The sequence below is a fragment of the Dryobates pubescens genome, chromosome 4 (assembly GCF_014839835.1).
Source record: "Dryobates pubescens isolate bDryPub1 chromosome 4, bDryPub1.pri, whole genome shotgun sequence".
Lineage (NCBI taxonomy): Eukaryota > Metazoa > Chordata > Aves > Piciformes > Picidae > Dryobates > Dryobates pubescens.
Window position 1 is genome coordinate 23,179,272 of NC_071615.1, and position 13,907 is coordinate 23,193,178.

Genomic DNA, 13,907 nt, shown 5'->3' on the forward strand with positions numbered 1-13,907 from the left:
GGGAGTTGTTGCAACACAAGTAATTAAGAACAAGAAATGTTTGCCTGGAGTTTAAAATTCGGCTGGCCCATAACATAGTGCCAGCATTCTCCTGAGAAAGTGCTCTCCGTGAGCTCATCATAGCCTGTGTATGATCTTGTTCTATACAATTAAACTAATTGGCACTTGTTACACCACCAGTAAGATCAGAGACCTTAGGTCAGTACCGGAGCCACTAGTGATAAGAAGGATGTGTGATTTGCCTGAAGAGGGAAGGCTTTTTTTTTCTCAGTCTCTCCCAATGGCTCAGAAATCCATTGAAAAATACCAGCAAGAGGCCTTTTTATTTCCTCCTGGAAAAAGCTTGTATATTTAATTCCTGTAATAAAATATTCTAATGGTAGTAAGTAGTGACGTTCTAGAAGGAAAAAAAATTGATTTCTCAGCTAATGGAGAAGAGAAGGGGAAATTATGAATCCCTGGTTGCCTGTTATTGGTTGACTAGCAACATTTGACCACAGAGAGCAACATGAACACGCTTTTAACACACAGATGGCTGCAAGAGAAGGGCAGTATATATGAAGCATCTCCTTAAAGTGGTTCAACCTGATTTTTCTAAATATAACACAAAATGAGTTAGACTGAAACTGCTGCAGATAGTTGCATGTTCATTTTAGCTTTAGGAGAAAAAAAAAATGGCATTTTCTCTTCCTTATAGTCACACTGTCTCGGCAAAAGAGTTCTTAAACTAAAAATATATCTCCTACAATTCAGACCCTGGGACAAAAAAGTATCTTCTGCCATACTGCTACCACACTGTGTCCAGTTCTGGGCCCCTCAATTTAAGAAGGTTATTGAGACACTTGAACATGTCCAGAGAAGGGCAACAAGGCCTCAAGCACAAGCCCTATGAGAAGAGGCTGGGGGAGCTGGCGTTTTTTAGCCTGGAGAAGAGAAGGCTCACGGGAGACCTTATTGCTGTCTACAACTCCCTGAAGGGAAGTTATAGCCAGGTGGGGGTTGGTCTCTTCTTCCAGGCAACCAGCACCAGAACAAGAGGACACAGTCTCAAGCTGCACCAGGGGAAGTTTAGGCTCAAGGTGAGGAGAAAGTTTTTCACAGAAAGAGTGATTTGCCATTGGAATGTGCTGCCTAGAGAGGTGGTGGAGTCACTGTCCCTGAAGGTGTTAAAAAAAGGATTGGACGTGGGACTTGAAGCCATGGTTTAGTTGGTCATGAGGTGTTGGCTGATAAGTTGGACTTGATGGTCTCTGAGGTCTTTTCCAACCTTATTCATTCTATGACACTCTAAGGCAGATGATGTGTACTAAGACTCAGAACAAGTAAGCAAGTAATTCTTCAAGCTTGAGTGCAGAAATGTAGCTGTTGGGTCAAAGTAGATTTCCACAAGACAGGCTGTCATTACAAATTCGTCTAAGTCCCTTTGAGTTAGCCCAGGAAGGCTCCATAACGCTGCATGAGCGGCACAGATGTTCTATTGCTCTACTAGCTTGGGTGTCACCAACAACTTCTGGCACCTCATCTACCTTACACTGCAAGTCAGTTCCAACTCTGTGTTTTACAATGTGAACAGTAATTAAATTAGGGCTGACACTCAGGCTATGCCTCAGATTGGTAAAGACAAACTTGCAAGATTCACCATGATCCATGTTGTAATGATGTCGCCCACCTAGCATGCATTTCCTATGGTATCCATGGTATCCACAGTTTCTTTGGCACACCAACCATGATGCAATGCTTTGTACATGGGGACAAATATACTGCCTGTGAATGATGCAAATGGGTGACTGCAGAGTAGTTATTTCAGTGCAAACTGGACTCATAATGTTTAATTCTGCAAAATTACAAAGCAACTTTTACTCCATCTGAACTCAGTAGAAGTTGGTTGAACTATTCAAATTATTTTGATTAACTTTATCTTGACACTGTGGCACTTGCCCTGTTGTAATGAAAATGGGTCACTATGAAATATCAAAGATTTTCTAATTTAAGGTGGGAGGGAATATTTGCTGCTGCTGAAAACTTTGTCTTCAGAATGAGCAGTAACACAAATTGATAATTTACAATTACTCAATTACTGAGTTTCCTCCTCTCTCTTTTTTTTTTTTCTTTAAGCTGAAATTATGTCACCTGTAGACAGAAATAAAGAAAGTGGAATTCAAATGCCAAAGCTATGCAAATTTTGTGACATTAAAGTAACAACCTGCTCAAACCAACACCAGTGCAGGAGCAACTGCAACATCACTTCTATCTGTGAGGAGAATAGTGAAGTCTGCGTGGCTATATGGTAAGTTATTTCCTCATAGAGGTGGGAAGTGGAGCACAAACACTTTCATCATTATTTAGTCCTTTCCTTGATCACTCTGATATTCTTAATGTCTCAGCTACCTGCCTAGCTGAGGCATTGCTCTCTTGCTTCAAACTCACATCTGTGCTCAGCATACTGAAAGATACTTGAGGTTAACAATTCTGATGTAAAATGTTCAGTGGTGTTTTTTTCCTTCTGAAGCAGTTCTGCTCCAGCTTACACAGTTACTGAAAAAGAGGTGTGTTTTTAGTCAGACCATTAAGATGCATCCACCCACTGCACTCAGCAGAAACAGATTGGAGACCCAGAGAGAATTGTGGTAGTACTTACTGAAGAAAGACTGTTCTCTCTCACAAGTGAACTGGGTTATGTAAATCTATCACGGGAGGATTATTTAGCATATATAGGTAGATATACTTTTTCTTAATAGTAACAAAAATGAATGTTCTGTGTATGTACTGACTCTGATGGAGGCATAGATTAGGATTTTTTGACTCTAAACTTGCAATCTAGTCTAAAAACTGTGCTTTGCACTTTCAGAAATGGTAAGTAATGAGTTCATAAGTGGGCAAAAGGATCAGAAATTAGTATTTCCAACATTGCTGATTCAAGAACATAATGAGAACCACTTTCAGAAAGAAATAATTAATTCATTTATTGAGGGATTTGTTGTGTCCATTGGCTTGAAGAGTCTTCTCAGCATAATTGAGAATAGACACTTGAAATGCAGGATCAGCCCACTGTGCTGTGGTATAGTTTTCCTGTGCTCCTTTAACAAGTGGTCAGTGTCCATTATTGCCATACAACGTGGCTGTAGTGCAGTTTAAGATACATTCTGAATTTTTCATGCCAATTTAGACAGATGGGGGTTGGGGACTGTGTTTGAAGTGCTACTTGCCTCTGAGTCATGTGTCAATGAAATAAATAAAATCTGTGGACCAGGACAAAATGCAGGAATATGATACAGATTATCATCTTTAAATATTTCTCTTACAGCACTGCAACTCTAGCTTGCAACTGTTATGTGGTTGTTTATTATTATTATTATTAGGATAACTGTGCAGAAATTGCACTGAATGTCAGATTCAGAAGCAAAACATAAAGATCAGCTTGCTAGAAATTCCTCAGATTTTGAGGAAATTATTCTGGTTTTATCATAACTCCCCACAGATTTTTACTGACTTCAGAGTGACCACAAAACCCAAAAGTATGTTCTGAAGTTCACAGCAGTTAATTGAGCATGAGCTTGAATAATTCTGGGTGAGATTTTTTTGAAGGCAGTCATTGGACCTTAGTGGTAATATGATACACGAATAGCTGTGCCATTGTACTAATGTCCCAGTGTGAGGATGCCAGACAGCCAAATTTACCCCATTCAGAAAAGCTGGAGAGGAACATATGATGCTCTTCAAATCCCATAGAAGTTCACAAAAGAGGCAGATTTTGGGCAGACATAGTCTTGTACTCAGCACTGGTTAGGCCACACCTTGAGTACTGTGTCCAGTTCTGGGCCCCTCAGTTTAGGAAAGACGTTGACTTGCTGGAACATGTCCAGAGAAGGGCAACAAAGCTGGGGAGGGCTTTGGAGCACAAGCCCTGTGAGGAGAGGATGAGGGGAGCTGGGGTTGCTTAGCCTGGAAAAGAGGAGACTCAGAGGAGACCTTATTGCTGTCTACAACTACCTGAAGGGAGGTTGTAGCCAAGTAGGGGTTGGTCTCTTCTTCCAGGCAATCAGCACCAGAACAAGAGCACACAGTCTCAAGCTGTGCCAGGGGAGGTTTGGCCTGGATGTTAGGAAGAAGTTCTTCACAGAAAGAGTGATTGGCCATTGGAATGGGCTGCCCAGGGAGGTGATAGAGTCACCATCACTGGAGGTGCTTAGGAAGAGACTGGATGGGGAGCTTGGTGCCATGGTTTAGTTGATTAGATAGTGTTGGATGATAGGTTGGACTCAATGACCTCAAAGGTCTTTTCCAACCTGGTTAATTCCTATTCTATTCTATTCTGTTCTATTCTGTTCTATTCCTATTCTATTCTATTCTATTCTATTCTATTCTATTCTATTCTATTCTATTCTCTGTTCCTTTTGTAAAATATTTCTTCATTGATTCAAGTTTTCTTCTTTTAATTTTTAGGAGACAGAATGATGAAAATGTGACATTAGAAACAATATGCCACGATCCCCAGAAAACACTGTATGGTCATGTACTGGATGACTCCAGCTCAGAGCAGTGTTTCATGAGGGAAAAGAAGGAAGATGGAGGACTGATGTTCATGTGTTCCTGTACAGGTGAAGAATGCAACGATATGCTCATTTTTCCACCAGGTAGGTTAAGTAAATAACTCTGCAAGTAATGTTAATTGTGTCGTACCAATGGGATTTGGAATCACATTTTGTGGAGGAAAACTTCATCTTGCAAAATCTCAAACTCTTCTTTATTTTGTTTGTGTGTGTGTGTGTGTGTTCAGAGGGTATTTATTTCTGCCACAATGTCCTTTTGAAGTAAGACTGCTGCTCAGCTCAAGACACTACACTTAAAAGTTGATGAAAAGAAAGATGAAAGCAAGATGTTCAGAGCTGTTCTGTTGACACACTAAAATGCAACTCAGTAATTACATTATAAAGCATGAATAAGAGGCCATATTTAAGGTCTTGCAATTTCTAAAAGGCCACATTGCCATAGTATGGCATCTCCATATACAGATACAACTGAGTAACTCGGTAGGATGTGACTTCAAAGTCAACTTCTCTGTTGTAACTGATAACTTGCACTTGTACACTGGTGGGCATGAAGTAGCTGGAAGGTTCATTTACTGGTGGATGTGCTACCTCATCCTTACTACAACACAAGGATGTCTATGTGAGTCAAGTTAAACCAGTGAAGTCTGAGTATAGAGCAAATCACAAGTGTAGACCAAATCACCTGTCCCTGTTCTGCTTCATAAATGCTTGTATATACTACTGCAAATAGAGTAAATACAGTCAGTACAGGTGTGTACAGTGGACTTCATGCTGCACAAACAGATGTGCGCATGTGCGTATACAATGTACACACCTCACTTTGTGTCCTATCTGCTGGATTCCACAGTGATTCTCTTACTAAGTCAGGTCTGTAACAGGCAAGTGTGAGGCCTCTGTGGGGAGCTTTGTGTGCACACACTTCTAAATGAGTACAGCACACAGAACCTGTCCTCAATCACCTCCAAGTTCCTCAGACAGGCATATTGTGAAATCCTCATTACCTAAGATAACAAAGGGTTGGAATACGTTTCCACTACTGGAAAACACAGTGTATGAGTGCACTGAGGAAATAAACTATGTGAGTGGCTTCCCAGCCATCCAAGAGGGTGAACTAGTTTAGGTTGTATAAACACACAAGATTAGCCAAAAGCAAGCTAGAAAGTCTTTGCCTCTCTTTTGCCCAGACTATCCGCATCAGATGCTTCTTTCTCATACCCTCCCTGTGGCTGATTTGAAACCAATCTGACTGCTGATTCACAGTTATATGATCAACCATTACTTGAGTGGCCTTTAAAGGAGTTGGAGGAAATACTGGTGCTAATGGGAGTTCAGGTGGTAGACCCAGGACCTAAATCTAAGATTGTCTTGATTTTGCATGTGAGCATGTTCCCAGTGAAAAGATTAATAGATTCATAAAACACCAGGTTGGAAAGGACCTCAAGGATTATCTAGCCCAATCTTTCAGGGTGAGAATATAATTTAAATGAGATGACCCAGCATCCTGTCAAGTTGGGCCTTTGTCATGGATTGAGTTGAATCTGCTACTGTTCTTACCATGCTGCAGTCATGTCAGCATCAAAAATGAAAGTGCTGACTGGAGCAAAGTATTATGGGGCATGAAGTTCAGATTGTAATATGAGAGGCTTCCTGTTCCAGTTGCCGCTTCTGGTTTCCAGATTTTGGGGTGTTGCCTTTTTCTTCAGGGATGGCATTGAGATGGGTGGGAGTTGGGTAGCTGCTGGTTCCTTTTGGGGTTTTTGCTATATTTCACTGTGCTGCTTCTGCAAATAGGCTAACAAAAGGTAATCATGCATTGTATTACTAGATTATATTAATTAGATTATTAGCTAAGGTAATTATGCATTATGATACGTTATGTTAAGATCTTATCTCTTTATCTCAACCCTGAGTTGTGTGTTACTCTTCCCCTCCCTTTTGTGTTGGGGGAGCAGTCAGGTTAGCCCTTGCACTAAACCATTACAGCCTTTAAACTGTCTGATGTAGGGGAATCGTACACTTCCCTTGGAAGGAGTTTATTCTAGTGTCTAATAGTTTGAATGGTGAAAAATGTTTTACTGGCATCCAGTCCAAATCTTCCCAGTAGCAACTTGTGCCCATTATCCTTTGTCTTTACCATGTAACTCTTTGTAAAAACAAAATCTCCCTCCTCATGATAGCTGCTCTTTATGTACTTGTACATGGTTGTGAGGTCTCCCTGCTCTTCTCAAGGCTGTACAAACCCAGTTGTGTCAGCCTTCATATGACAGATCTTCTAGTCCTCTGATCATTCTTACTGTCCATAGAGGTTTTTGTTCAAAGTGAACCACACCCTTGTGGATTTTGGCTAATGTGTTATAAGTGAGTCACGTTATAGCTGTTTCTCCTGAAGCCGTGTAGCTGAATACAATTGCTCTGACAAATGTGTATCTTCTGTGTGTACCTTTTTGAAAATTGTACTATAAATTCAACATCAAGTGCCTTCTTTCTGGTCAACTCTGCAGTCCTCACACCTTCAGAGCAGGCTAAAAGGAATTATGGTAGTAGTATTTTTACCCTAATTCCATTCACTTCTGTAGAGTAGAGCTTTCCCTTGTAAGTCATATGCTGTACGCAGTCTACCTGACTTATGAAAACAAGTGTTCTACATTCACATGCATTAAGAACATACATACAGATAAAAATTGGAGTAAAGTAAAACTTGAGTTTGTAACACTTCCAGCACATTCACAAATGCAGGTATTAACTGCAGTTGGAAGGAGGCAGAATTGAGGCTTTACCATTCTCTTTTTATTGTTGTGGATGAGTGTTTCTTTTAAATGAAAACAGCCCCTTTGGGTTGCTTGCCTGGTTAGCCATGGCAGGAAGACAAACGATTTTTACAGTATCAGACATGCGGTTTCCTGTCTGTGTTTAACTTTGAGCAGAACATCACAGCCAGCTGGTCCACGACTCCTCCAGACAACTAGATAATAGCCTGTAATAATTTTGCCTTTGGAATGACTGTCATCCAGATCAGTTCTGTACATTGTTCTTGCCTTTTTCTTGTCTTTAGGTTTCTTGTAAACCACAGCAAGCATTTTTGCAAATTTTTTTGCACATCCTATGGTTTATAGAGGGTAGACAAAAGCTAGTCTAAAAAAGCCTGCTCAAAAAAAGTGATGGTACTCTTTTATCATTACAGTTTCTGCTAGTAAATAAGTAATTTTTCACCTGTTAATTGTTTCCTTTCAAGCTTTTGCTATAAATGATCAGTCTTCTGGCTCTTCTTCCTCCTGGGTGCACACTTAAGACAGACCATATTTAGATTGTTCTTGGTCTTTCTGATGTAAAAAAGAAAATTGTGAGTAAGGCAACAAGTTCTAATTTCCACCAGAGGTTAGTCACTATGTTCAGATGATTCACAGCTGAGCTGTAACTGCTTACAGAATTGGTTTATATTACTGTTGGTTTGTATCAGTCTTGACGGTGAACAATAAATCTGCCTCCATTTTTAGACACAATATCTAAAGGTTTTGGGTAGTAGAAGGTGTTGTGACTCACCTAGACACATCCAAATCAAATGCCTGTTTCTTGTATTGACTTTTGTTTAAATTGCCAATCTGCAGAATAAGCAAGACACATTCAGATATGTGCCTAAACATGCCTGTCATTCTGCTGTGTCAGGGGGATTCTGAGCCTGATTCAGATCCCTGGCATTTCAGGCCACTGGCAGCTGGTGGAAAATAACTGTGTGCAGAATCACTCCACACAATGTTCCATAGTTCTCGAGAAATAACACAGAGGACACAGGTAGCCATTGCAAATCTGACTCTGTTTATTTTTTAATACCTTTATTTTTTGCCAAACTTGTGGGTAACTGGCAAGCAGCTGTGTGTGACTGGTAAGCACCACCCTGTGGTGGAAAAATGCTTCTTACAGCAAACCTCAATGCCAACGTCTTTTAATTATTATTTATTCAAATGTCTAATGTCAGTGTTCCCAGAAGGCAAAGCCAGGGAGCAAAACCACTGGCAAAGGTTAGCCAAAATCGAGGGGAAAAAAGCCCCTGGCTGGCTACAACTTGGCTAGGTAGCAGATAGGAGGCCAGTCATGGAAAAGATGAGTGCAAGATTGGACTACCATCCTACCTAATGTCCGGTTGTGTCTGGTAGATCTTCTGCATCTTGCTTTGCCTACTTATATTTTGACTTGTTATGATGAACTAGGTCTGCCTGTAGCCGTTTGCACAGTTCCTTGGTGTTTGGGCAGCTTTGTTCTTCAGCCTTCCTTTCCCCAGACCATCTACCAGCCTCTATTCATCAGCCAATGCAAGCATGACAAATGCCTAACAAAGTTCTTCTTTATTAACAATCCTAAGCTATTTGGCTGAGGTCAAGACTTGTTTATCCAAAGCGACTAAGGAGGACTCTGCTTTTCCTAGCCTCACATCTGACGTATTCTTCATGAACAGAGGTGGCCAGTCACTCACTGCAGCTAAAGCTATGGGATATTTGTATGTTATTTGAGGCATGACCCTACCTGCTATGCAGTCCAGCTTTTCCCTGTTGTGCGAGCTCATTCAGACACATTCAGCACGGTGCAAAAGAGTGACTGCAGGCAGGAAAGCAAATCCTTGAAGTACCGGTGTTATGTATGTAGTTGTTATCCTGGGCATCAAATTCAGATCCAAGCAAAAATGCAGTTACCAAAACTTGGAAACAGGATTTTCAGACCTGCAGTACATCTCTGATTGATTCAGAGTTGTTTTATGCTGATAACTTACATGAAGATTATGTTTCATCCTCACCTCTCTTGCCATGCTATGCAGATCTCCATGCAGCTTGCAACTGAGATGTCTGTGGGATTGTTCAGGTAGACTGTTTATTCCTCATGTTCCATTCCCACCCCACCCTGTCAGAACATGGGACAAACCTTTGGCACTAACAATGGAAGCTATAGTGATTATCTGAATCATCCAAACAGTTCCCTTGAAATATCAAAACTACAGTGATAGATATGAGTGATGGGTCAACAAGAACTTATGAAAATAATGAAGCTAGTGTGTCAGAGGTGGGGAGAGTGTTGTGCTGCTAACAATCTTCACATTGATCATGATCTTACTGAGTTTGCTAATTGAGAGTGCAAGAAACAAAAGTATTTGATTAATCAATTGTGACTGAGTCATTTGCCCAAACAAATTACAGCCTGTGGATTTGCAGTGTGTCAAGTACTGTGATTGCTCACTCTTTGTGGTTGTTACCTGGGAGACCTGGGATTGTTCTGCTGCCTGAACCACCACAAGCATGCTTGCATGATGCCTTGTTCTGTACCCAGATACACAGGAGATATGGATAATGTTTTCTTTCCTTAACTTGGTATCTCTCAGTGCTCTCTAACACGTTGCCCTTGTCTTTTCCTGTCTTTCTCTCCTCTTCCTCTCTGTACTAGAGTCAAATCTTTAGTGATTACATAAGTGGATCTGAGACTTAAGAGCATACTTAAGATCTGTGCACAAACAGCTGCCAGACCATAAATACTCATGTGATGAGTTGTCCAGAGCTCAAGGAACAGCAGGAAGAGATGATTGCAGCTGGACTGCTTCCAAGTGGATTTTAACAAAGGCTTTCATTAATTTGTTTTTCTGTTATCCAACTAATATGTTCAGAAGGTAACTGTCTTGCAGCTGCCCCATTAAAGAGGTCAGTAGTATTTTATAACGTTGTGCAGAGCCTCTCACCGGGTGTATATTGGCATTGTTCTCTGTTTCCTCTTAGGTATTTGCAGCCACAGAGTCCCACCCAATGCCTGCAGCTGTATGTAACCAAAGGAGAGGCTGTCTAATACTGAACATCTGATTCACTTAGTGGGAAAGCAAGGAAATAGAATGGAAAGAGGCAAAAGAAGCCAAAATTTTGTTTTGCACTGTGTTATTTATATTGTTTACTTCCTAGGAAAATAACCATGCAGAGCTCAGTTACAGATTTATGTAAAAACAAACTAGGCAGTGTTCTTCCAGCCTGGTTGGCACATTTGTTACAATTTGCATCACTTGAGAGCTTAATAAGTGTGGGAATGTGGCCAACCTTTTATCAGGTTGTCATGGAAGAGACTTTAATAATTACAGACAGAAACAAACTGTAACTAACACTGGCAACATAATATTTTGGGAAAGGTTGAAGGGGTGAAACTCAGGCTGAGAGTAAAAATAGTGGTTAATGTGTGGCATCTGTTGGAACATATTGAAACTGGAGAGATTGATTTGTTCCAGAAAACCACCGGCAAACAGCAGCAGCAGACGCTGTGCTGCGTAGCTGAGGCATGTACTACAGAAACGTGGTCACATCATGTGAAGTTAGAATATGTCAGCTTTCATATCACCAATGAGGAAACCTCAGCTGCAAGGTCAAAATGTGTAAAGGATGCTGTGCACACACAGTGAATTAACCTGTTAGAATGTGAGAGATAAGAAGGGAATGCATCCAAGGGTGGGAGGTTTTAAACAAACGAGTGCTGTGCCAGCAAACCAAGGAATTAGGGTTTTCTGGCCAACGGTGAGGGAATAAAACGGCAACAAACTGTTTGTTCTGTCTTAGAGCTAAGAGTTTCTTAAACCACCTGGGTGCTGAATAGCATACTTGGCAATCAGTGGGAAAATTAAATTCTGCTTACAATAGATAAAATATCTATTCTGTCATTGCTGGCCCAGCCTTTCACTGAAGTAAGCCAAAAGGAGGCCTGCCTCCCACCCCCATGACTAAGATGCAGCCATTCCCACCGGGTGATGGATGCAGATGCATGGCTCTTCTAACATGCAACACATATAACTGGGAATTTTCCCTGGACATAATAGAAATGCCTTGATCACCAAATCGGTCATGGGTAGTCATGTGCCAAGGGTAAAGCCACTGGCCCCAAGGGGAGAGGAGCAATGAGTGTGCCACAGCTCTCCAAAAATGCTCATACCTTTACTGTACTAACTCAGGAAAAATGGTGGCACTGCACAATGCCCTGCGTTAAGTGCTCTGAGGGTTGGTTCCGGTTTGCCAGACCAGACTAAAAGATAAAGACATACAGATCAAACACAAGTTACTGGCCTTGACAAACTTGGATTACCTAGTCCAAAGAAATGCTTATCAAATTCAGGAATTGGCTGCAGTTGTTTAACTTCCAGGAAAATATACAAGGAATGCCAGCGCTAATTTTCCACTGAAGAGCAAGACACGAGTCCACTGTGGTTTTAAAATCTAGTAATTTCTTTCTTCTGCAATCAAATGGTTCAGCATAGAGCTGAGGGAGGGTGCAATTGATTTCCTGCTCAAAAAAAACCAAAACCAAATTGAGTTTAAAAAACAAACAAAAAAAATCTTCATCTCCAGTGAGGGTGGAAAAGTAAAATATTTTCAAGAACTTGTCAGGATAAAAAAATGCCAATTGGTGTGATGTGCACCATTCTAGAGTGATTATTTCCAAGTGTTTTGTGTCAGGATCAACCATCTTCCTAAGAAAAAAGCTTCCCCACCCCCCCACACCCATCCCAAGCAGAAAAGCTTTCCACCTCCATCCATGAAGCCAAAAGGGCCCAATGCCTGTAAAATTATCAGAAGTTTTTAAACATAGAAGTGGGGTCAACTTTCAGACTACTGTTGTCCTCAAGATAAGGATTTCAGAGAAAATTAAAGGAAATGTCAGAAGCAGACTTTCTGTCTTGAAAATCAGCATTTCCCATCTCCAAATGCTTTACCAAAGATTTCCAAGCCATTTTAGTTCTGAAAATACCAAAATCATACATAAGATACATTAGACTCTGAACTACAGAATTGCATTGTCACCTGAGGATTCTTCAGCAGGGATAAACCAAATTGTCCCAAACTTCATTTCACTAAAAATGAAACATTTTATTTTCATTCAGAAAGTAGTGCTAAGAAGATGGGCAGACTTTTCCATATTGTATTGCCTAAAGTCTTGCCCATAAATTGGCACTCACGTAACATTTAAGCTCACTTTTGGCCCAGTTGAGAAAAAGCAGAGATGAAAAGCTCTTCACTGAATGAAACAGAGCAGGATTTGAACTTGGAACTCACATACCCCAGACTAGTCCCCTCACTGGGGAGGATTCAGTGCTCACATCTCTTGCCAAATTGCAATATTTGAACAGAATTCTGTTTATGCAAAAGCATTCAAAAAGTGTTAGTTTTCACTGTTAGTTTTCATTCCAGTGCGGAATTGAAATCAAACTTTGAAACCTCAGAATTGCTGCAAAATGGAATTATCCTCCAGTTAGCTCAAAAGGCTGCTTTGTGTCTCAGGAGCTTGCAAAACACCTAGATCTCAGTCCCAGGTCTGCGCCCATATTTTGTGGCCATGTGTTTCTGTGGGTTTTAAGGACACTAGAGAAGCTTACAGTGCCTCAGTGTCAGTAAGTTTAGCCTGAGTTCTGCCCTGCTGTTCTTGCCCTGCTGTGTGGCTTTGACTAGCAGTTGAGTAAGGCAGCAACTTTAGAACTTGTAGCAGCAGCAAACAGCGCTGAAGTAGTTCTGTCCACACTAGCTGCTGCATTAGTGCTGCCCTGTGCATTAAAGTGTGGGTCATAATTTTATTGCCATTGTTTTATTTATGTTTCCAAAGTTTAATGACATTGAAGTTCAAAGGCACCTAATCCAACCTAAAGAATTTCCAGGCAAAGCAGTGTTGAAACTTCCTGACTGAACAGGGACTGTACAATGTTTCCATTTTCTTTGACACCTGAACCCTATTCCCTAAAGCTTTAAGTAGTGTTAAGGGTTGTGCAGATGGCTTGTGTGTAGTTTAAACCACATACAGGAAGCTTTCTTTTAGCTCAACTTCTCTATTGTTGTGCTATATTAATAGGCTCTTTTGAAGCTTAAGAAATGAGGGATCCACCTAAATAGTTCTGAGTGGGGAAAGTTATTTAGGAGCCTGTTTGCAAAACCAGAAAGGCTGTTCTTTTAACCATTGCCTTGCCTGCCTCTGCAGCCAGGCTTTGCACTTTCCAGTGCTCAGAAAGGAAGCTGCACTCCCATTTTTGAAATTATGGAGTATGAGTCGTAGGTACTTATTTGTAAGCAAATGAACATATTTATTCTTAAATTCCCGTAGTCATGCCAAAAAAATGTTGGGTATGCAAACCTACAGCTGTGCTCTGCAGCTGTCCTGACTTTGCACACAGGTTCAAAAGAGTAGTAGCCCAACCTTAACTTGTGCTGGAAGGGTTGATTTTGTCCTGCTCATATCAGCAGTCAAAATCTAAGGCAGTTCCAGATGTTCCTTGCTCAGACCAGCCCTCAGTGCTACCAGCTCTTTGCTGCTACTGTCCCCTTTAGTTCTGCTGGCAGGTAGCTCAATCTCCTCCCTGTTGGG

General features: G+C 41.0%; 1 protein-coding gene across 1 annotated transcript in view; it reads left to right on the forward strand.

Moving 5' to 3' along the window:
* The window catches only part of TGFBR2 (transforming growth factor beta receptor 2), a 58,568-nt gene that overhangs the window by 25,704 nt on the left and 18,957 nt on the right, over positions 1 to 13,907 (forward strand). Inside the window, exons 2-3 of the mRNA XM_054160935.1 lie at positions 2,116 to 2,287; positions 4,444 to 4,634. Of these exons, the coding sequence (XP_054016910.1) occupies positions 2,116 to 2,287; positions 4,444 to 4,634 (363 nt within the window). The remainder of the gene's footprint in view (positions 1 to 2,115; positions 2,288 to 4,443; positions 4,635 to 13,907) is intronic.